The sequence below is a fragment of the Danio rerio genome, chromosome 16 (assembly GCF_052040795.2).
Source record: "Danio rerio strain M-AB ecotype USA chromosome 16, GRCz13ab, whole genome shotgun sequence".
Lineage (NCBI taxonomy): Eukaryota > Metazoa > Chordata > Actinopteri > Cypriniformes > Danionidae > Danio > Danio rerio.
Genome location: NC_141036.1, coordinates 24,182,108 through 24,207,603, shown reverse-complemented (window position 1 = coordinate 24,207,603; position 25,496 = coordinate 24,182,108). Strand labels below are relative to the sequence as shown.

The 25,496-nt window shown below is 36.7% G+C and overlaps 1 protein-coding gene across 15 annotated transcripts; it reads left to right on the top strand.

The window, feature by feature from the left end:
• Positions 1–1,679: 1,679 nt before the first annotated feature.
• znf384b (zinc finger protein 384 b) lies at positions 1,680–24,861 on the top strand. Of its 15 annotated transcripts, none has more exons than XM_087286122.2 (12): positions 1,950–2,610; positions 2,763–2,789; positions 5,904–5,962; positions 6,670–6,901; positions 8,434–8,517; positions 10,564–10,703; positions 14,928–15,001; positions 15,563–15,787; positions 21,114–21,281; positions 21,407–21,485; positions 23,539–23,643; positions 23,780–24,854. In XM_087286122.2, the coding sequence occupies exons 3-12, from the start codon at positions 5,909–5,911 to the stop codon at positions 24,098–24,100; spliced, it is 1,482 nt and encodes a 493-aa protein (XP_087142248.1). In that variant the 5' UTR covers positions 1,950–2,610; positions 2,763–2,789; positions 5,904–5,908; the 3' UTR covers positions 24,101–24,854.
• Positions 24,862–25,496: the final 635 nt, after the last annotated feature.

The window sequence follows — 25,496 nt, the reverse complement described above, 5'->3', positions numbered from 1 at the left end:
ATGTGCAAAACTACAATAACGCATAAAAGATGTGCAAATAAAGCAGCGTTTACATCCAACAAGTCAAAGAGAATAAAATCGTCACTTCCTGATGAACTGGTGCCAAATATCAACTGTAAAAACTGCGATAGTAGAAGCTGCGGCAAAAAAAAAATAGAGGCATTTGAAGCCATGAGACGGGGAGAACAGACACTCTTGACATGCTCCAGATGCTCTGGAGGTCATTAATAACATAATAACACTAGAAATGGTTAAGGCATTTTAGAAGGACCAAAACAGCGTTTCAGATGTGTTACAGTGTGCTCAGCCTGCTGGTTTGTCCATTCACACACATTTTCATCATCATATGATCTCTTATAACATTATTTTTTAATGCACATGCTGTAATTTGTTTAGTAAAAGTGTTTCCATCGTAGTTTAGGCGCATCTTTCTTATAGAATAAAAGTTTATCCTTCTCGGTTATGCGCATGTTTTTTATGCGTATTTTCAAAAGTTATGTGCATCATGGCGTTTCCATCAGGAAACATAAGGCTAAGGCGAGAAATACCACTTCGTCTTTAAAAAAGGTGAGGAGACAACAGAAACTCAAGTAATATATTACAGTAACTGACTCTGAGTTACCTCTCGTTCAGAAACAGGCTTGACTTACCCAGAGTTTTTCTCTTTTTAAGGTTAAAATACTCTGAGTTTTCACTTAACCTCCTTTCTGAAACAGGCCCCTGGTGTAGACCATTTGTTTCGGGACCCTCCTTTATATTGTAAAATAAATGCTTTATTCAAAATAATTATGTTGGGTTCTAATAAACATTATTTGGGTATTTTATATTGGATTATTTTATATTATATTTGTAAAAGCAGTTTTGTCAAAGCGACATAGTGACGCAGTGAGTAGTAGTGGCCTCCTCACAGCAAGAAGGTTGCTGGTTCGAGCCCTGGCTGGGTCAGCTTACTTCGGTTTCCCCCACAGTCCAAAGATATGCGCTATAGGTGATATAGTGCATATCTTCTATATATATATATATATATATATATATATATATATATATATATATATATATATATATATATATATATATATATATACATACATATATTGTATAAAATAAAATATATAACTAGGTTGTTTACTGTCCGTAGTGTGTGTAAATGAGAGTGTATGGAATCTATACAATGGATGTTTCCCAGTGCTGGGTTGCGGCAGGAAGGCCTTCCACTGCATAAAACATATGCTGGATAAGTTGTCGGTTCATTCCGCTGTGGTGACCCAATTAATAAAGGGACTAAGCCGAAAGAAAAAGAATTAATGAAGTTTTGTCAACTTAATTCTGCTTATTTAAAAGTAAAAGAAAAAACAGTCATTAAATATTCAATACTTTCACGCAAGAATTGAAATTGTATTTAAGCATATATTTACAACCCACTGATAACATTTGTATCATGCGTAAATTCTCTTTTAATATATTTTATTGATTACTGTAACGCAACTTTAAACAACAAAATCTAATCTGTGGGTATTAGCCCAGCACAGCTCTATTTACCAATAAGCAATTACGCAAGCAGGGTATTAAAAACCAAAATCTTTGTTTTCGCAACATTATCCAAACGCGTCCAAAACAAAAATGCTCTTGCACTGGTTTGACCTTACTGGACGGAAATGACGTCAGGACGCACAAGCAGCGTTCGTGTTGCTCGGGAGGAAGTGCTGTGTAGACAGTTCGGCCAACTCCGTAAGAAAAGAAAAAAATAGAAAAAAACACAAGGGAAGAAAAAAAAAACTAATTGAAATTCTTCAATCGGGCGGGTTCAGAAAGACTTCAGAAACTACCCCGATCGGAGGAAATCCCCGGCGGGCGACGCAAAAGTCTTGAGAGCTGGTAACCAGTCTTTATTTTCCACTTTGAAGCTTGTTTTTGGCTGTTGATGGGAGCCGCTGGCGCTGCTGTCGCCCGATCGTCGACACTCATGTGCCGGAAGTATGCGTAAAACCGCCTCGGTCCCAGCGTCGACGTTTTTTTCCCACTTGTTCTGTTTTTTTCTATCGTTTTTTCGCCTTTCCTTTTTTATTTTACCAGGCAGTGGAGTGAATGCACGGGTCACGTCATTCTGTGGGCTGTCCGTCCGCCTCTGTTATCGCGCAGTAGATTCGCCTCAGCCTGTCAATTATATTCAGATATTTAGATTTAATGGCTTATTTGCAAATAAATATATTTTGAACATGCTTTATTATGTTGAAGCACATAATTTGATTTTAATCGCTTTCAAAGAAGAACAAAGCACAGCTCATTCTCTCCTCTGCAACAAAGTGATAAATTGCAGCCGGAGCTTCTGTATAAACCCGCCATCTGTAATGTTAGAACCCGGGCACAGAGACTCGCGACTGAAGTGATGGGGAGATATGATGTGTTATGAAGTGTTAGAGTCACATATGGAGTTTAGAACAAGCTGCTAATGCGAATTGGTTTGTTTTTGTAACAATGATCATAAATCGTGTTATGATAGATCAGATCTTCCTGTATAATATTTCGCCAGTCGTGCTCTTCAATTACATAAATAAACGTCGTATTAACATTTATGGAATATGCATTTTCGCTGTTTTATAGACACTGCAGGTGAATTGGATTTTTAAAAAAAAACTAATATTAATCTAATCACCATTCGTCCCTAGTTAATTGATTACATTAGCAATTGCAGATGTTTTGTATTACGTTCTCCAAAATGTTAATTGCATGCATTTTTCTAACGTTAGTGATTCTATCATCAGGATTTTTGCAGCCTATACAGAATTGAGGTAAAGTTGTTTTTTTATTTGCACATTCTTTCATTTCACTATCCTTATATTGTATGTTTACCATGCTAATTAGAATATTGGGTCTGAAATTGCATGTACATATGACTTCTAAACGTCATTAGCACAAATAGACATTGGCAATATATAACTGACTGTGAACAATGTTGTACTTTAATAGTCATTGGTTATCAATACATTGCAAATAATACTTGTCTGAAATGATATTATTAAGGAAAAAGTCCCAATGTGCGAATATAAAACCAACTTTACCTCAATTGATTCAGAGTACTGATTCCTTGTCATGGTGATCGGCCAATACAGGGTACTAATTCTGATGCTTCAAGTTTTATAATGCATAAAGCACAATTTTAAAGTATGATACTTAAGTGGAGATCTCTCCTTATTTAAGAGAATAAATGAAGAATGTTGCATATAATATCTTAAACACATCTCTAATAACCATTTTGTGTGGACATGCCATGGTCAGAAGCAGCTTTACAGAAAATAATAGATAAAACAGATAATAAAAACATTGGTGGCATACGAAAAATGACTAAGAATGCAATTTAGAAACATTGCAAATAATGAAAGAGCAACTCAAAATGTTTCAATGAAGAAAAAGTTTGGAGCACATATTTGATGCATAAGACGTTAAAGGGTCACGAAACACCAAAACACATTTTTTGAGCTGTTGACAGTCGTATACGTGTCCCACACTGCTAAAAACACCTATGATTTAGGGTTGCATAGTTTACCGGTACTATGGTAGTATCTAATGCTATAGCTACAAAATACTGACGGTGACACTGTAGTTTGTAAATGGTAGTATCGTAATTAAGGGTCTATCTACAATAGATTACCTTGCATGTGGAAAAGTCCCTAAAATACTTACACATTTGTGCAACAATAGACTATTTCATTTTAATAGTCTGTGGAGCCCTTTAAGGTTGCAAAACTGTAGAATTTTTCGCCTTTTAGAGTAGCCTATTGCACGTTTTCTGACGCTTCGGTTCGAATGAACATCAGTTCATTTCTGTTTTGTGTCAATATGATTTAGTAGCTATAACAACCGTGACAGTCTCTTAAAAAGAACCACTCACAAAGTGAAATTTTGAATTACTTTGGATTCTTACCTGAAAAAAAAAAACAATCGATGAAAAACTCAAAATAGCAACAGGAAACATTGAAAAAAAAGACCACTTCCTATAGCCTAATTTTGTTGGACAAATGCTCTTTTTGTAACAAATATCATTTGGTATAATTTGTATCTTTGTTTTATTGTATTTTTTGTTGGTCAGTTATCCACAAAATAAACAAAAGAATGAATACATTTTTGGTGAAGTGATGTGCAAATAATACTTTTTTTCAATAATAAGGGAATTATGAATTAATTAATTCAAGCAGGCCTATTATAACATAAAATGTAGTATTTCTCACAATTTTCTTTAAAATTTCAGTTATGAATTACAGTATCCTAATACTACTTGGTACTGTGATACTTCAGCTGTTATAGTATCATAAATAGTTAATGGTATCGGGACAACCCTACTATAAATATATATTTGTTTATTACAATAAGTATATCACAAAAAAGGTATATTATTAAATATTCAAGTTTTTAAAATATTTTAACGCTTTTTTATATCATAAAAATTTTCAGCCAAGTTTTAGTCTTGCAATATTGTCAAAAACACAGACTGCATCATGTGTAAAAGCGCAAACAAACACCTGGGATCAGTTCATGAGATACGCCAGATTGTCGAGTACCGATCGAGTCATAATAAGTGATTATCGACCGATACCAATCTTCGGCCAATCCATAGACGCATCCCTAATTATTTCAATAAATATCCACTAATTCATACATTCGTTTTTGACACACAAAAAAATCTTAGCATTGGATGAAGTCAAGTTTGAAATTCTAGTTTCTTTTTTTTCATATTAAAGGCAAACATTTTTCCCTCAGACAATGCTGCGAATAGCCAAAAATGTATTTATTTGGTAGAATAACATTTTGGATTTATATTATATAACCAGGCAAATTATAAATCAACATATATTCCTTTGTAAAAACCTTCAAATATGTAGATATGAATTAGGGCTGTGCAATTAATCGCAATCGGAAAAAAATCGCAACTTAAGCACACGCAATTTCTAAATCGCAAAAGGCTGCAATTTTTATCTGTTGATTTATTTAGAATTTTATTCAGAATATGTTCTTGTGTGCATGCATTATATTAATATGTTAACCAATCAGAGCTGACATAGAGCATCAGGCAAATATCAGACAACACTTAAAACAGTGTCGTAAAAAACTGCATGATCAATGCATCTCGTCAAAATCCATCGAAACAAACAAGCACACATCAAAGCCAGCCCAAACAGACTAAACTAGTATCCATTGTTCAAGCATTTGCAAGCGGCGTGCCTTATGGGAAAGGGTCAAAATGGCACAAAGAAATGACTGACTCAATAGTTTTGTTAAGCACTTCTTGTGCACCGAATGCATTTAGAATGTATGTAGCTTGTTTGAAAAAGCAAAAACAGTTGCCAAAATCGCAAATAAAATCGCAATTGCAATATTCGTTCGTAACATCGCAATATGATTATTTTGTCCACATTGCACAGCTCTAATATCAATCAAACTATGATGGTCTGTGTATGTAAGTGCCATTCTGAAGTGAAGATGATCTTTTTGTGCTGGAAGAAAAACTCATTTTCAGTAAACCGCTTTTAAGGCGTGTATTGTAATTGAAATCTGCAGACAAAATTGATTAAGTACAACACATAAAAGTCTATTTTTGGATGTTTACTTAATAGTTTACTGAAGATGCAGTTTAACTTTAATCCCAAAACCTCAGGATTGACAGATGCATGAAAAATACATGAAGAGTTCAGATACAAAAACCTCAAAGTGCCATCTGAAAAGTTCTTTTAATGTTAGCGTTTTTTTTTTCAGGCTCCTATGTCTTGATTCAATATTTTCACTTTTATGGCAAAGAATAGGTTATTTTCATCACTTTCAACATGAAATAACTGTACATAAACATTAGAGGCTGGAAAAATGCTCACTGTGGAAGAAAATTACAGATTATGTTTATCTTCCTGTGTCAGGGGTGATGGAGGACTCGCATTTCAGCTCTTCATACTTCTGGTCTCCTGTGCAGGGGCAGGTAAGCTCAATGATAAACACAAAAACATTTTGCCACACTTACCATTGGATGGCAGCTTGCAGTTTACTGAACATGATCTTGGTGCATTTTAAAAATATATAAATCAAACAAGCTATAACACTGTCATAGCTAGTAACATTATATAGTAATATATAATTTATATGATTCATTTTATTATTATTGTTAGTTGTCATTTTACTGAACACTGGAGTAGTAATTCAGCCTAACTATGAACACATGAAGAAAAATTTTCTTAAAAAGTCATTTTAAAAAGGTAGCACTTTCGCTTAAGTACCAATTCTCACTATTAACTACTGGCTTATTACTTGCTTGTTATTAAGATATTGGCTGTTTATTAGTACTTAAAAAGTATAATCTTATTCTATATCCCTAATCCTATCCAACTATTAATAAACAGCTTATCGAGCTGAAAGTCTCAGTTTATAATGAGAATTGTACCCTAAAATAAAGTGTGATCCCCTGTGTTTTTGATAGTTGTTTTCACTGTGTTTTTGATAAATAAATATTATAATAGATACAGATAAATATAGCAAGTTATTTAAATATAAACATAACACATTAGCATATTATTTAGCAAATTAGCATGTTATTTAATCAAATTAAATAAATAATCATTTTCTAATATTTTTTTAATAAAACATTTTATATGACCATGTTTAAATCATATTGGTGTGTTTGGCTTTCAGATTGAGAATGCTGTATTTCTCAATAAAGTAAAGGAGCAGCTTGGTCATGACAAAAGCCCCACCTACTCACATGGCCCTGCCCACTATCCCCCTACAGCAGTGGTGGCTGTCGCTGGGGGTCCCATGGAAGCACCGACATCAAGAACACTAAAACAGGAGCATGTGCAACCGTCCCATTCCTCACACAGTATCACAGTGGTGCCGGTACCACCTTCTGGCATCATGACGGCAGGTACTGTATGTGTGTGTTTATGATAATTAACTCATGGTCACAGAGTTCTATTTACTTAGGCCCCGTTTACACTAAAACGTTTTATCTTCAAAACGCATACATTTTGTTATGGTTACACCTTACGTCCACACTACCCTGGAGTTCTCGAGCCCCGAAAACGGAGTGTTTTGAACACACTGATAGGGCAGTTTTTGTTTTAAAGAGCCCATATTATGGGTTTTTGAAAATGCCCCTCCATGTAGTGTGTAATACAGCTCTAAGTGAAGTGAAATATCCAGCTAAGGCTTAAATCTATTAGTGTACAGTGTTTAAAACTGTTGATTCATCTATAAAAGAGTCGACTTATAGTGCTTCAAACGAGTCGTCTTGATAACGAGTCATTAGGTGTTTCGCTATGACGTGACAACGAAACCAAGTAGTTGCGCGCACAAACCTGGGAGATTTGAAACCTGCGGCCCCGCCCTCTAACACAGAAAAAGCCACACACAAACACAAACACGCCGGTCAAATGAAGTGTCAATGTGCAGATGGATATTATTGAGTCGTCCGAGGAGGAGGGTAATGTGTGTGTGTACGCTGTGTCCTCCGAGGAGAGAGAAAAGAGCAGAGTGTGACAAGCTAGGAGATCTACTTGCCAGTTCTTCGAGTTTTTGACATCGGAAAACAGAGGGTTAGCTGCCGACAATCACACTACTTTTTGTATATTAAAAGAAACATTGCTTTATGTGATGTTAAGGCGTCGTGTACATATTTATATGACTGGCATTTTCACTGTATGCAAATTTATAACTACACATAGCCAAATCACTGCCTCCTTTCATTTTCATTGAAGATGAAACATTAGGCTCACTGTGTGGTTTTGCCAATATGTGCTTAATGTCAGGCTTTATGCACACATAAAAGATTATCAGAGGTAATGCATGGTAAAATTTAAATTAGCTGTCTCTTTTGCTGAATATAATAATCAGTAAGCTGTCATTTTAATAATCATTAGTAATTGTAAAAGTATAAAGTATAAAAGTTTATACAATATAGGAAATAGTGTACATGGTTACATGAATAGGTATATATCTTTGCGCTCTGCCAAAACACGTTACCTGAGAACAAGTACGCTAATAGATTCAAAAGACTGAATTGTTAGATTTAGGTCTACTACACAAGATGAGTTATACATTGCGCTTAACAACTACAGAGAGATGAAATCCAGTGGCGGATTCAGAATGGACTGGCCGGTGTTCGGCTGCTCTCAGCTGGGCAGGTGTGCTCAGAGCTCCCGCTGACTGCCTGGAGCTCAGACGTGAGAATATGCTGAAACAGCGTGTGTGGTCACGTGATGTGTGTTTTCAGCGGTGTAGTGGGGACTGAGAGCTTTTCAGAAATGTTAGATAAAACGCCAGTGTGGACATGGATTGTTTTCATTCTAAAACTGTGTTTTAAAACTAAAACGTATCAGTGAAAACGGGACCTTAGTTGCACTATTTGCACTTTTTTCACTTTCATAACTCTTCTAACACTTCCCTCATTTTTTCTAGCGGGTTTGGTCACCCTGGTGTCTCCGGTGTCTTCGGCTCAGTCTCTTATTCCTGGACACCCCTCAATGATAACAGTCCAGACAGGTAATGCACCTGGTTTTACATCAACTTAAGGTGCCTTCACACCTGTGGATCAATTCTCTTGTTTCAAAACAGGGATTAAAATTGTTAAAATGTTGCTCTATGTTTTTGATGCTGTTTCAAATGAGTCAAAAGAGCTTAAACAAGTCACTTGTGAGTAAACTCCCCTCACATTGGTCAGAGTTTTCCTTATTTTAATTTATGACAATAAATAGGCCATTACAAACGAAAAGCTCCGATTTCATTTTGAATAGTGACACCCACAGATATCGTCACTAAATATAACTCAAAGATAAGACTTTCTCATACATAGCAGTTGGCTTATGCATCATAGGCTTTACAATATATAGAGAAATAACAGATAAACCAAGACTGCTGTTAGCTCAATTTTCCTAACGGATAAACAGCTCTCCTTAATAGTTCAGCATGCTTTCACTTTCATATTTTACATGAAACACAAATTTACTGGTGGGAATGACATCCCGCCCTACTCATCATTCTCTCTTCATATAGCCATACATGCCTAATAGATATCCACAATACATTGTGATATAGCCTGGCTCAGATTTTATTGCTTTCTCACTACAATCGATCCGCTTCAGAATTTGTTTTAATCGAGTTGAGACCACTTCATTCAAGCGATTTCGGACCGATTGTTTTAGGCCAGAGTCAGGATTGCTGTATTCACATATTCCAAACACACCACACCAACTGGGGAAACACGCCAGGTTCCGAAACAAAAGTCTAGATGTGAAAGCACCCTTAAGGCTGATTTATACTTCTGCGTCAAACGCCGGCGTATGCTACGGCGCTGACGCATAGCCCTTCGCCGTGGCCGTTGCTGTCACTGACGTGCACCTCTCAAAAAAATGTAACTACACGTCGCAACGACGCGTAGCGTAAGCTCTGTGATTGGTCGGCTTGGTAGCGCTGATGAGTCTGGGCGGGACCGAGAGCCGCGCGAATGGCGCGAGCGATTGTTTACAAGTGTGGAGTACCGTGAAGGAGCTCCGGATGGAAAGTTTTGTTTTGTGTTTACCTCATAGTTAAAGTTGTTGCACGTCTGCCGGTTCCTGCCTCAAAATGAGCGAGTTTGAGCCACTTGTTCATCCCGGAAGTGTTCAGGAAAAGCAAAAAAGCAGCGAAGAAACTCGACACAGAGGAACATTTACACCTCACTGCCAACTAGCGTTTCGGAAGTGTTAAAGCAGACCGACAGAGACAGCGCGCAGAAGTATAAATGCACAGCCACGCGCGTTGCATGCGCCGTGGGTTACGCCGGTCACCTGACGCAGAAGTATAAATCAGGCTTTAGACATGCACATGGTTGAATTGTTTTTGCTATAAGATAACACAATGTTTTTGTTATGTTAGGAGTATTTGGTATGAGTTCAAAAGTTTTTGGTATGGGTCTTTCAGTTTGGTACACATATGCAGCATTGTTTTAACCTCTGCTGAACCTACACTACTAGTTTTAGCAAAGTTTTTAACAAATTGACTTAAATTCTTAAATCCCAAAACCAATTGTATTGAATGCCGTTTCAGGTGATGCGTGAATGGCTGTTCATAAGCATTATTTATACCACTCCTCCCATTCAAAATTTCTGACAGCTTTGTGTTTCTTTCAGTTTTTCCTTTCAGAGTCATTTTTTAAATTCTGTCCAATATTTAGACATTAAATCAATTTTATTCTTTTTGATGTGGCGTGACAACTCGTAAACAAAATGTCACATAGTATTACATATACCTCCGGCAACTCATTCAGTGACCACAGCTGTTTAATTCACTAGAGAATTCTAGAAACTCCAGAGAGAGACTATAGAGAGGATAAGTTTTCTATGTATGTTGCACCATATTTGTCTTTTTATCCATTGTGTGGTATTTAACCTGTTAGTAATGGCTAAGGTTTTTAATATATATGCTTAAATAATCTGTCTTATGAAACAACAAAGTGGAGTAGAAACATTTTATGATTAGATTTAAAGACTAAAACTGCCTTTTGTGGCACATAATTAAAGCATTTTTTTATTTTTGGCTTGTCTCATTTAGACAAGAAAAATGACTCCTTGCCCTGCTCACCGGTCATCATCCCATTACCTTCCAAACGTGGCAGAAAGAAGAAAGAAACACTCCCGCTAGTTGGCTCTCCTACTGGGACAGATCCCTTGATTTTGGGTCTTTCAGGACAGGTATGGCAACCATACAAACAGAAAAATATATATATTTTACATTGTTATTTTATTACTTTGTCTGCAAAAAAGTGAATAACTCACAGATAAATGATAAACAGATAAACGAGCACAAGTTTATAAGACGTCTTAAGATTTTTTTTGGAAATGCTGCATTTATTTGATCGCAATACACAGCTAACCAATGTCTGTACTTCTGATACTAATTTAATGTTTGCTCCTTGCTGAATTTATGTATTAATTTCCTACAAAAATAATCATATTTTATGGTCTACAGACAGTAATTTTAAAGAAGTTGTATACCCTGTGTACATATACACTACCGGTCAAAAGATTGACATTTAAAATCATATTTAATCAACATTTAAAAATCCTACTGACCCCAAACTTTTGACCGGAAGTGTAAACATATGTTTTAATTTGGTCAAATTTTAGTTTGAGGGTCCGTTTGTTAAATTAAGTTGCATTACATGTTGACATGTAACTACAAAGTTTAGTCAGTTAAATGTATGTTGAAGCAGCAATATGAAGAGATATTAAGCGGACAGTCTACTAATACTCAAATAGACCATCAAAATAAAGAGTTACCTTTTTTTAAACCAGGTCCCAAACAAATCTGAAATGACATCCTTGGCTTTTCATGTGAAGAGCCAATCTATATTTTGTAATATGATGACATCATCACTCATGTGTACCTTATGCCGACTTCAGACTGCACGTTTTCAGAGTAGTCTCGTCACAATTATTTTCATACTGCATGACTATCTGGGGTAGCATTCAGTTGCTGCTGTGTTTATACTGAAAGATGGATCGGCAACAGGGGGTTTTACACTGCATGACTTTACAATAGGAAGCATAACCGACAACTTTGTCTTTTGTCCACAAACTATGTCTCACAAACAAAAACGTGAGAAGTAACATGTAAACAATGCGAGGTCAAGTAGTATATCTTTAGTTATTAACTTCATATTGAGAAAGAAGTCTTTAGTGGGATATAAAATGAACATATTTTGCTCACCTGGCTTTGAAGGAGTTAGCTGATTCTCTTAAACTTTCTGTTTCGGTATTGCTCAGATGCCATGTCAAACAGGGATGGGTGCTCCTGCCAAATTTACACGTTTCTTTCTCTAATTATTGGGTCCAAATTAGTGCTGTCAATCAATTTTTAAAAAATTTACTAATTAATCACACTTTTTTTAATTAATCGCGATTAATCGCATTTAAAAGACTGAAAATTGTAATTTTGGCTTTTTGAATGTAAAATTAATATAAACGCAAGACAAAAACTATTTAAATTCAAAATATAATTGTTAAATAGAATTTTTGTTTAACTTGTAACAGATTTGTTCATGTAAACAACATACCCACAATAAACTATCAAGATCCTGGCTTGACAGCCATATTTATTACAGAAATAAAAACACAGGCATGTTAATGCCATTTGAATTTTAAAACAATCAATGCCAATAAAGAAAACATTGATTTCCATGTTGGAGTCTAAGTGGACTGCAAAAAAATGCCAAAGAACAGGCATTACAAATATGGAAAATGAAAAATTATAATGATAATAAAGTATTGAATACAAACAATTGCACTCATTGCAGGGCTGGACTGGGACAAAAAAATCGGCCCTGGCATTTTGGGCCAGATCGGCCCACTATATCAATTAAAATGCTCCCCATCTGTGCGCGCTCTTGAATATGTTTAACAACTTTCATTCTATAAAAGCACAAAAGCCATATATAGGAAATAACGAGAGTTGACAAATTAAAAACTTACATTTTTTAATTTAATATTATAATAAAATTATAATCCACACTGGAAGTCCATCTTGTGTGTGCCTGTGTGTTTTGAGGGAGCCTAATAAATAATGAACATAACAAAAACTGCCTGCTGACGCACACAGTTAATGTTGATTAATAAAATAAAGATAAATATTACTGTCACTATAAGCCTACATCATGCTGACAATCAAAAACACAATGTCATGATATCTCATGCGATTGTCTCCTGACCGACTGACACCCCTCATAGAGATTGAGAAGCAGACATTATGTATAATTTGTAAAACAAAGACTTGCAGGTTAAGGAAACAGCATAGAAGGAAGTTGCCGCAGACCGTGGTGCAGATTAAAAGTAAAAAAAATAAAAATAAAAAGTATAGTTATATCAGATAGATAGGACAGATAGGTAACTAGATAGAATTGACAGGAATATATTGATCTGTGCTCCACTGCACGCTGCAGAGTGCAAACGCAAAAACCTGCTCGCCACTTCTGCTATCCCGCGGTTGAGAAACAGGCGTGACTCTCGATTATTTGGACAAATACACACCTAAGTTGCACGCTTACACAGGGCCCAACATGGAAGTTTTTGATTGTCAATAAAGAATAAATTGTCAAATGTCAATAAAGAAAAGAACCAATGGACTGCAGATTATGTCACATAGGCCGCTCTGTCTGGAAAAGAAACATCTTACTTTCAGGGTGTCACAGCTCACAGGATTCGTCAATCACTTAGGCAGAAAAACATGACAGTCTGCTAAGTGTTTTATGGGCCGATCAGATCATAAGAAGATGATCAGCCCGGCCCATAAAGTACGTCGGCCCAGCGGGAAACTGACCGGTCTGCCAGATGGCCAGTCTGCCTTTGGCCACAACAGGAAAAAAAAAATGCAACTGCGTTAATTGGGTTAATTTTTTTTACGCGTTAAATATTTCAAATTAATCGGATGCGTTAACGCACTAATTTTGACAGCACTAGTCCAAATAGAATGAAAATGAGCACTTTTATCTTCTCCATCTTCCCGCTGGCCTGCAGATACCCACACTAGTGGATGCTGCTCTCTCATTGGCTGTAGGTAATCGCTGATGTTATTTTCCATCAGAACACATTTCACACAGCATGATTTTGAATCGCGGACAGGACCAGATGTTTAGCAAGCCAAATATCTCATGGGTGTCGGCAACTCATCAACAATTCTTTTGGGTAACATCTTTGATAGTTTAGACTATGTGATTGTTACTCACGTGAACGAGCACCAATTTGCCTGAGATTTCAGACATTTGTCTGTGATTTCTCAAAAGCTGTTGGAGAGTCAAATCGGGGCTAAAATTATGCAGTCTGAACTTTGTCTAACACCATCACATCATAACAGCAACAAAAACCAAGGCAAACCACATGTGCACAAGGTTTGTCCACCTGCTCGAAATTGTATTCTCCATTTTAAACGCCGTGCGCAAAGGGACAATTTTTTAGCTCATTACTTTTCACCAACATTTAATACCTTGTGACTAAACAAAGGCGACGCAGTGGTGCAGTAGGTAGTGCTGTCGCCTCACAGCAAGAAGGTCACTGGTTCGATCTTCGGCTCAGTTGACTTTTCTGTGTGGAGTTTGCATGTTCTCCCTGCGTTCGCATGGGTTTCCTCCGGGTGCTCCAGTTTCCCCCACAGTCCCAAGACATGCAGTACAGGTGAATTGGGTAAGCCAAATTGTCCGTAGTGAATGAGTGTGTGTGTGTGTGTGTGTGTGTGTGTGTGTGTGTGTGTGTGTGTGTGTGTGTGTGTGTGTGTGTGTGGATGTTTCCCAGAGATGAGTTGCGGCTGGAAGGGCTGGAGATGGGTTGCGGCTAGAATACCCATCGTTGTGGCGACCCCGGATTAATAAAGAGACTAAGCCGACAGGAAATTGAATGAATGAATGAATGAATGACTAAACAAAGGGCGCAGAATGTCAGGCGTAAAAGCATCATTAAAAAAAAAATCTCAGATTTATTTGGGAGTTTTTTTTGTTGCGCAGTGTTATAAAACATATCGAACAAAAAGATTGGCACACTATGTTGTTCACTTACCTGGAGCTGTTAAATTAACACAGAAACACGCTTCATTGCTGAATCTTGCTTGTGTATAAATGCTGAAAAACATCTCAGACAAACGATGACTATAAGTGTAAGCAAATGAGTCTTTAAGGGTGTCTTTGTGGCTAAAATACAGCACAAAATACTGCTATGTCATGTATACTGCATTTTGGACTTTTTTTTTCAATGGTTTTGTTTACGTACGCTGATATTTTTTGAGACAAAACTGCGTGTAGATTTACATTTTTGTGTACATTTTTTAGAAAGAAAAAAATAAAAGATCCTACAGGGAAAGCTTTGGCTTTGTGTGGCCATAGTCTTGCATTCATAGAAGTCTTCCTAACAGATTGTTTTGTTTCTCTGCAGCATCTTTCTACACACCCTTATAGCCTCTCCCCAGAAGAAGGGCATGCTGGGAAAGAAGGCAGCAAAACATACAGGTAGGTCTTTGCAGATGAACAGCTCCGCATGCACTCAGTGTGTGTTTCTTACAAGCTATTAGAAGAGGCAAAGACAGAGGCAGGGATTCCTGAGCCACTCTTCATCTTCATACTGCAGCCATGCATGGCCCTCCTGGCCAACACACACACACACAAAGCGTCTCCTGCTTGTATGCAGTGCTTTAGTAGAAACTGTGTGTTATTCTACTCGGCAGCATGTGCAGCCTCAGCTACACACACACACACACAAACACACACACACTCCTGTCGCCATCTGCACTTGCATTTCTGGCCTCTCGTCTTACTTTTTTTAAAGCCAGAGTCTACGATTTCCCACCCGCGTCTCTCTCTCTCTCACCCTCCAGCTTGTGTTGTGTCTCTTTCTCGCCCGTTTGTCGCGTCTCACGTTTCTCCTTTCACTATTGACGGATCAGGCTTGTAACTTTCCTTTTCTCTTTGTTCTGTTTTCATTCGTACTTTGCCCTCTCCCATGTTTTCCTCCTCTCTCATCCCTTTGTCGTCCCCTTTGGTGTGTTTGTGTGTGTGTTTTTCTGTCTATAGGTGCCGGATGTGTGGTTTGACGTTCTGCAGTAAGTCAGACATGCAGCTGCACTCCAAGTCACACACGGAGGTGAAAGCTCACCAGTGTCCGCACTGCTCCAAATCCTTCGCTAACACCAGCTACCTGGCCCAGCACATCCGCATCCACAGCGGTGCCAAGCCCTACACCTGCTCCTACTGCCAGAAGGCTTTCAGACAGCTCAGTCACTTACAGCAGCACACACGGTACTCAGCACCGCACCTCAGTTGTGTGTGTGTTTGTGTGTGTGGAGTGTCTGTGGCAAAGCTGGCGGGTGATGGAGAGTGTGTGTGACGGCTTTTTAATACCTGCTAGTAGACCTTGGGAGTGCCTGTGTTTCTCAGCTTTATGATACAGAGCAAATCACATACTACACTACCTGACAAAAGTCTTGTCGTTGATCCCAGTTGTTAGAGCAACAAATAATAACTTGACTTCTAGTTGATCATTTGGAAAAGTGGCAGAAGGTAGATTTTTCCATCTGTTGAACTGCATCCCAATCATCACAAATACTGCAGGAGACGTATTGGAACCTGCTTGGACCCAAGATTCTCAGAGAAATCCTTCAAGATTGGTGAAGGAAAAATCATGGTTTGGGGTTACATTTAGTATGGGGCATGCGAGAGATCTGCAGAGTGAATGCCAGCCCAGTCACCAGACATGAACATTATTGAGCATGTCTGGGTTAAGATGATGGAGGAGGCATTAAAGATGAATCTTGATGAACAGATGACTTTATTAAAAAGTTATTTGAGTCATTGCAGAGATGTATGGATGCAGTCCTCCAAGCTCATGGAAGTCATACACAATATTCATTATTTTTTTCACTGTACCATGACTCTATATTCTATACTGAACATTATTTCTGTTAAATGAGAAGACTTTTGTTTAAGCAAAGTCAGACCTTACTGTCCTAATTAAATAATTAAAAATCAAGACATGATCATATTTTCTGTTAGTAAAATAAGAGTAATCTAAAGGCCTTTGCCTTTCATATAAGCCACTTCTAAAACCAAATGATCAACTAGAAGTCAAGTTATTATTTGTTGTCCCTAATAGTTGGATAGGCCACAAGACTTTTGTCAGTGTATATTGTACCATAACATTGCAAGAGATATTGCAAAAATATATGAAATCATAATTCAAACAGCATCCAACATGTTAAAGAAGAGACTCTGGATGTTGGTAAGAGAATGTTTTAATTACTCCGATACCACAAAATGTTGCACCAATATTCAAATTCTGGCCAATCATGATAGTTCGTACTCTGTGCACAACCAAAATATAATTAAATATTGCTGTATACCAATAAATGGTTGAAAATGTAAAATAAAAAATTTTATTAATACTCTTAATAATATAATAGCTTTATTAATAACATAAACGACTTTGATAAACTTAAGAGACCACTTGTAAATTCTCATTTTCTCTGGATATATATATTTTTTTCTTTTTTGTAAACTTTTTTTTTTTTTTTGTAATTTTTAAAAAAAATTCTAAACAATACAAATGTTTACAGTTTATTCAAACCCATTCCAAAAAAATCGGCTGTGATTATCCTTTTCCATAGCTCTTTATGTCTTTATTTTGTAGTTTTTACATTTTCAAAATAGTTTTTAATGTTATGTTATAAATGTAATACAAAGAGAAACATTTTCACATCAGTTTTGGTTTGATTGTAAAATACTGTCATTTTAAATATCATTAGATATTATATAAAGTAAATTACAATTATTTATTACCTGTATGCTCATTACCATTGAAATTTATTATTTTTATTATTACAACAACTTATTACCTGATATTCTAAAAGGCCCATTATCATGGGGCGTCAGCATCAATGCTTTCCATTCATTTTAAATGGGTGATGTCAAGCATTGCCAAACTGAATTGTAAATCCGTCGACGCTGCTTTTCTTAACTTTTAAAGCACCAATGGAAGCGTCAGCCAATCAGATCGCTGACAGTATTTTTAGCCCAGATTACTTCGTAGCTAACTGTCAGAATGCCTAGGCGTTTAAAGTGTTTTCTGTGACCTCTGCATTCCTCTTTCCGTTGTGCTCCTCTGTCTGTCAGTTTTTGAGTGCAGAAAGTGTCCTGAGACATCCACGGTCACATTGGGAAGGTTGACAACAGCGCCTCATCTTCCTATGCTTGTTGCTATAGCAACATGCTTTCATGATGGTTTGCATATATGCGAGTTTATATGTAATGGACTTCGTAATTATATACTGCAGTCTTTATAATGGGTAACTCAGCAGTTGCTGATGTCACCACATATAGTCGAAAGATTTCTCATTAAAGTGTCCTTTTAATGCTTTTTTTCAGTTATTATCTTTCATGTAGCATGATTGTAGCTATGAAGTAAAAGGACTGGAGGGTTTTAAAGATCAAAGTGCACGCTTATTGGAGCTATTGTCTTGAAAGAAATAATTGAGGTCAAAAACAATTCTGGCCTTTCTTTCTACAAAAACCTACATAGTTTTGTCAGAAATTGGCATAATGTCAGTCTGAAGTGATCATTGGCTGCCTGAGAGCATTGTCTTCTTTGACTGTCAACCAATGTCTGATGAATTCAGCTTTAAAGAGATACTTCACCCAAAAACTGTTCATTTAAACTACTTCCTTTACCCTCAGGCCATCCATGTAGGCTATATCAGGAACCAAGATGTACTTTTCATCTCCAGTAGACAGCAGGGGGGGCCACGGCCACCCCAATATGATTTGGTTGTTGATATTATTAATTTAAATGTACTTACTTAAATTCACAATATTTCAATAAATAAATCAATTAGTAAATAAATAAAATGCAGCCTCAATTATTGTGGTTTGATCAGCGCCACTGACGTTGCTGATTCACTGAGATTGCACACTTTTTATTAAGAAATGTTTATTTTTGAAATGAAAAAGTTGTGTTTTATCTGATTGAAAACCACAAATCTAAATAAATAAATAGATGCATTTTGAAATCAGCTTTTCAGAATCGAGTTTATTTAGCAGCTCCATTGTTTTGCTGGTTGACTTAAAAGGGCCAAAAATCTCAATGATTTTGTGGCTGTATTTTGCAAAAAGGTACATCAATAGAATTTGTGTTAATATATTGTGACTCAAAAAGGAACATGGATAAATGTTAGTATTAGGGTCTGTATAAAAGTAAATTACCTGAAAGATGTTTTCAAACTAAATATTGATTTTTATTTGGTTTGCACGTGTACTTGCTGAATTATTAAAAAAAATGCAATATTCAAGAGTAATTAATGGAATCTAATAAAACTTCAAAATTTCATTTATCAGAAACAAAAATATAACATTACTCATTATTCACAATATTTACACAGTTCTTTTTTGTGTGTGTGTAAATTAATTGCCAAGAATTGGTGTGGCCTTACTTGACCACCCCTAAGAAAATTTTCTGTGGGGCCACTGGTAGACAGTAAAGAAGTTTGTAGCTGGAACTGTTGTCCTCTGGTATCCATATAATGGAAGTCAGTGGGTGCTGAGATTCAGAAAAACACATTCAAAACAAATAATAATTACTACAAGCGGCTCCTGAAGATGCACTGAAGTAAAATGATCACTCTGTGCAACAAAATAAATATCATATTCCAATGCTATCTTGTGGAAATTTGTAACTTTTCAATTTATCGTCTAATTTATTTGAATTTGAATTTGTATGATCTTACATGAATTTAGTTCCAAATGACAGTTGGGTTAGTGTTTTTTTTTTTTTTTTTTAAATCATCCATTTTTGTACGAATTACAAATTAGCCACTAAACTGACAAAACATAAAATAGTTATGTTTCCTTGTGAGATTAGGCTGCATATTCAAAGCTTGGGCAAACTGCTCTGAGCACGTACAGTGAAGTGTGCATATGAGTGTCTCGTCGCCTAATGATGTGGGTGCCATTTTGTGGGCACAAAATGCACTTGGGTTTGTTTACAAAAGCGAGAGAGCGGACGTTGTAAACTCACACTGCAGTCCTCCGCGCTGATCTGATAAATGGTTGTGGTTTGCCAGTAGAGTCATTGTTTCGTGTAAACTTCTTGCATACGAGACAGAATGACAACCCTTATTAATTGTTATAAATATTTTTATTGGTGCCAGCATGACATTTAATAAGTTTTAGAGTTGTTTAGAGTTTAAATGCAGAAAATGTGGCTAAAATAAATGGTGCCACTGGAATTTCAGTACAATTTTGGTCAGACTTTGAATCCTTCTCAAATCTGATAAGATCCTGAGCTATTTATTTAACTACTTATTCTCATTATTAGTATTGGTCAAATTTTATTTTGATAGTCTGTTTGTTGAATTTAAGTTACATTGCATCTACATGCCAACTATTTCTCATTAAACTAAGTAGACAGTTAGATTGGGGTTGGGGATAGTGTAAGTTGACACGTACTTGCAAAGGTTCTTATAGTCAGTTACATGTCTGTTTAGCAGCAATATCAACAGATATTAAGCAGACAGTCTACTTATAGTCAAATGGACCATCAAAATAAAGATCCTGATTTATTTAGCTATTTGTTCTCATTATTATTATTTTCTCTTATATGGTTGAAGTGGTCTTATTGTAAATGGTGATACATTTATAAATAGAGACTTGTAGAAACTAATTTCAGTCACATCAGCAGAAAAAAAGAGGTTGCAAAATGTGACCATATAATCTGTAACACTGGTTTAGAGAGACCACATGCTTGAATGAGACGTTTGATTCAATGAGAATAGTGGTGATGCCCCAAATGTACATTTTATTGAATTTTTTTATTGATTGATTTTTTTACTTATTCTAGGAGTTCTTCAGAATCTTTACAATTGCATATAAGGGTCAATTTAAATGTATTATTGATAGACTCAATGAAAAATCGCTAAAAAAAAGTTCTGTTTTTTTTTTTTTTTTTTGCTAAAGAATGAAAGAAATTTTATTTAATTTTATTTTTTCTTCATTTCCCTTTCATGTCTTTCTCTATTTATATAATTTATTTCTCCTCTGGCCCGCTGTTTTATTACTGCAGACTACTTAAACTTTTACACACTTGCGCACACACACACACACACACACACACACTGACTTTAGGGTTGAACTGAAATTGCAGCTGTCATTGAACAGCCAGTTCTCTCTGACTCTACATTATTGTCCCATAACTGTGCAGAAGTTTTACGAGGTTTTGCCCCGCTTTGAAATAGAGGTCACCTAAAGGTTTCGTCCACTCCTGATCACACTTGGATCTGAGATTGGGCTCTGCAGCCCACCGGGTCCCTGTGAGGATTTAGTGCAAATGTTTTCTTGAGAAATGGATCTGCCCTTACTGTGACCTCATTCAAACACCCACCGCACCGCTTTCAAATGTGTCTCCAAAATGCACCGTGCACTTTTGACAATCGTTGACAGTACTGATAGGACCCACCTAAGAAAGGTCAGCAGAGCGAGTGTAGAAATCAGGAATATTGTCAAGTCTAATATTTGTGTAGTGTCTGTAAATTATTGAGTGAGCCCTCGGGTAAGAATGTTTGTCTTTCCTTCTTTACAGAAACCACACAGAATCCAAACCTCATAAGTGTCCTCACTGCACGAAATCATTTGCCAACTCAAGCTACCTTGCTCAGCATGTGCGAATACACACTGGAGTTAAACCGTACACCTGTAACTACTGCGAGAAGACCTTCAGACAGCTCAGTCACTTACAGCAACACCACCGGTAACACGCTGGACATCTTTTCTTTTCATTTCATGCGTGCTTATGTAGCTGTTATCATCATATATGCTCATGTTTGTTTTACTGTTCATTTCTTACCTCTTGACTTCAATTTTGTGCCTGTTCAGGATCCACACAGGAGACAGGCCATACAAATGTACACACATGGGCTGTGAAAAGTCTTTCACTCAGCTCTCTAATTTGCAGGTCAGTATTATATTCGGTTTCTCTGTTTAAACTTAAAATGTAGATTAGGGCTGCACAATATATCGTTTCTGCATCGATAATCAATAGTCACACTGCGAGTTTACACAATGTTGAGTCTGGTTTATAATATATAATTTTCCAAGGTTTTTTTAGGCCTGTGATTAATAATGATACATTTTATTGAATTGTTTATAAAAAGAAGACTATGCGCTATTATTTTACATTTGATCATTCAATTACTGTATACCTGAATACAGTTCAATGACTTGAAAAACAATAAAATGCTGTTTAAATAATTTGTATATTTTTCTTTATTGAAATTAAACGGGCGAGGCAGTGGCGCAGTAGGTAGTGTTGTCGCCTCACAGCAAGAAGGTTGCTGGTTCGAACCTCGGCTCAGTTAGCGTTTCTGTGTGGAGTTTGCATGTTCTCCCTGCCTTTGCGTGGGTTTCCTCTGGGTGCTCCGGTTTCCCCCACAGACCAAAGACATGCGGTACAGGTGAATTGGGTAGGCTAAATTGTCCGTAGTGTATGAGTGTGTGTGTGTGTGTGTGTGTGAATGTGTGTGTGTGTGTGTGTGTGGATGTTTGTGGGTTGAAGCTGGAAGGGCATCCGCTGCGTAAAAACTTGCTGGACAGGTTGGCGGTTCATTCCGCTGTGGCGACCCTGGATTAATAAAGGGACTAAGCCGACAAGAAAATGAATGAATTTAAATGTGCTTGTTTCTTATATTTTATGCATGCACTCCCCTACAGAATCATCAATCTAAAATTTTACATTTTTTCCAAATATTTTTTCAACACATCTATTGAAATAGTATTCATATTACAATATATATTGCAGAATTTAAAAAAAATATCACAATGTTAGATTTTTCCAATATCGTACAGCCCTAATGTAGATTATTTACGCACTTTTATTTAGATGATGGTTCAGCCAAAACTGAAAATTTCTAACATAAGTTTCAAACATTTCTTCTGTTGAACATAAAAGAAGATATTTTGAAGAAATCCACAACCACATCACCATGCAAGACAAAAACGGTTGTTCACTGAAGTTAAGCAGGGCTGAGTCTGGTTTTTTCCTGGATGAGTGATCATTTGGGAAAAACTGTTGGAAGTGGTGTTAGCGAGGCCAGCAGGGGGGGGCTCCTCCTGCGGTCTCTGTGGGTCCTAATACCCCAGTATAATGAAGGGGACACCTATATTTGTTTTTTTCGCACATCAGTCTCGTGCTTGTCCGTTTCTGACAGGATTGGATGTCAGAAGCACTTCAATAATCACACGCACATTATTATCATTAGCTCAAGTTTGTCATTTCAAATATAATTTGAGCTTGGGTCGACCAGGGCTTGTTGTTATATGTATATATTATTATGGTGTAATGTTTCGACTGTGTATTTAAAACATGGCGGTTTCCTTTGTTTTTATTCTGTCTTTTCCACGAGCGAGTCACTTATCTCTGTAACCCACTAGCGTTCAGTTGCAAGTCTAACTCTGCCTTTTGGTACCCAAAAAGTGGTACGGTTCGCTTTTAGGTACCTTTGGACAGTGGAAAGTTCAGCCATAAAAGCTTACCGTACCGTACCACTCAGTGGAAACAGGCCATAAGTTCAGGGCTCTCCCCCAGGACAGCATGCCAAACAAGCTTTATTATCAATCATCAACTAAGTTGTAACTTTTAAATTACTATAAAAGTCAATAGTTCCAACATTTTGCTAAATATCTTCTTTTGTGAGAAACTCAAACAGATTCATGACACGTGAATAATGAATAAATGACGTCAGAATTTTCAGTTTTAGGTGATCTGTCTCTTTAAATTTCTGTCTGTTCTACATTACTGTACACTTTCAGAACATAAAACAATGCTGGATTGTTTTATGATGCTTTTATAAAGCTTGACAACCCCTGCTCCCCATCCAGTTTCATTGCTTTTGACAGACTCTGCTTTTAACAGCTTTGGAAAACACCACCGCAACAGTGCGATTAAATGATGACAAATGATTTTTTGTTTTTGAGTAAACTCTCACTCCCTTTCTCTCAATCTTTTACAGTCCCATCGGCGTCAGCACAACAAGGACAAACCATACAAGTGTCACCACTGTAATCGAGGATATGTAGACGCAGCCGGCCTGGATATTCATCTGTCCACGCACACGGTTAAGCATGCTAAGCTGTACTCCTGTGGTTTATGCCACCGCACATATACCTCGGTACAATCATCAGCACCCAATCTCACAGCATTCCCAACCCTTTCTCAAAATGATTCTCATGTGTGTATCTCTCTGCCTGCAGGAGACGTATCTAATGAAGCACATGCAAAAACACGCTCCGGATATGCTTCCATCTCCACCTGGATCAAACCAGCATAGTCACAGTCCCGGACGCGCTGGAGGAAGCGGTTCAGAAGGAGACGGGCAGAGCAGAATTGAAAGGAGTGATGTTTTCGTCCAACCGATCAGTGTGCCGTGTGTGTATGACATGAACCAGTACAAACCAGTACCTGCAGCAGACGTGCAGTACAAAACCGTCAGCGTGTCTGACATCTCGCCTCACAAAGACCTCTGCATCACCGTGGAGGCTTCAGCCATACAGGCGAACCACCTGAACTCTTGAGGATCAAACTGTGGAGGTTAGAAAAACTGTTGTAGATGACGAGATCCACACAGAGCTGTGGAGACAGAGCGAATTTTCTTATTCAAAGGCGCATTGTTTGTGTGAAAGAGCAAGAGGATTTGAATGAACTCAAATGAAGGAGGTCTACTTTTGTATTGTTTTCTTTTCCTTTTTTTGTTACATTTGTTGCTGTAATCCTGATCTTCCTCACAAAAAGCTTCCTTGAAGGCTGTGGCTGTTTCGGTGGGTGTCAACTTCATATCTCCAGTCTTTCCATGACATTTTTGCTAGTTTCACCCGTTTATACGGTGGTTTTTGTTTGTAGGTGTTGGTACGATCACTCCAGCATCACCATTACTATTGTTACTGTCAACAAGAATGGTAATATTGTGTCTTGCACAGTAGGTTTGGAAATTGTTTCTTTTTTTTCCATTTTAAAAGGGAAGTTTGTTTGCAGTCAAACAAAAACACGTATATATGATTATCAGATATATTGTGTGTAAATGAGTAAAGGATAACAGCAAACAGGACACAAATATATTAGGAGATGGATTTTATGGAAAACAAATGATTATGTGTAGTGTTTCTATCTGCAGACGACATGTAATATTCTATTATTACTGTTTTTACTGTTTTACTATTTAAAAAAAAAAGAGCAATTATGCACCCCAGACATCAACTTCTAGACATTACCAAAATCAGATTACTGTGCATTAACCTTTTAAAACGAGATATTAAAAAAATTATAATTGTGTGCCGCATCGTGATCTTTGCCTTACAATCATTGCTTAATTGCTTTTTAGGATACTTAACCAATCGGTAATGTTTTTTGTTGTTGTTTTATTTTGGAACTTTTTTTTGGAAAACTCTCTGGTTTAGAAAATTTATTTACTTTGTGAGTGGTATAATTTAAGCTTAACAGTATTATTAGCAGTTTAAGTATTTAAGTATTCAGTTGAGGTCAGATTTATTAGCCCCCATTTGATTATTTTTTTTTTTATATATATTTCCCACATGAATTTTAACAGAGCAGGGACATTTTCACAGTATGTCTGATAATATTTTTTCTTCTGGAGAAATTCATATTTGTTTTATTTCGGCTAGAATAAAAGCAGTTTTTAATTTTTAAAAACCATTTTATGGACAAAATTATTAGCCCTTTTAAGCTATATATTTTTCAGATTAGTCTCCAGAACAAACCATCATTATACAATAACTTGCCTAATTACCTTAACCTGCCTAGCTAACCTAATTAACCTAGTTAAGTCTTTAAAATGTCACTTTAAGATGTATAGAAGTGTCTCGAAAAAGATCTAGTCAAATATTATTTACTTTCATCATGGCAAAGATAAAATAAATCAGTTATTAGAGATACGTTATTAAAACTATTATATTT

Coding starts and splice junctions, on each gene's coding strand:
- znf384b (XM_087286117.2), top strand. CDS start 2,580: ATGCATTTTCGCTGTTTTATAGACACTGCAG. Junction 15,788..21,113: donor CACTTACAGCAGCACACACG/GTACTCAGCACC, acceptor CCTTCTTTACAG/AAACCACACAGAATCCAAAC. Junction 23,698..23,779: donor GCCACCGCACATATACCTCG/GTACAATCATCA, acceptor CTCTGCCTGCAG/GAGACGTATCTAATGAAGCA.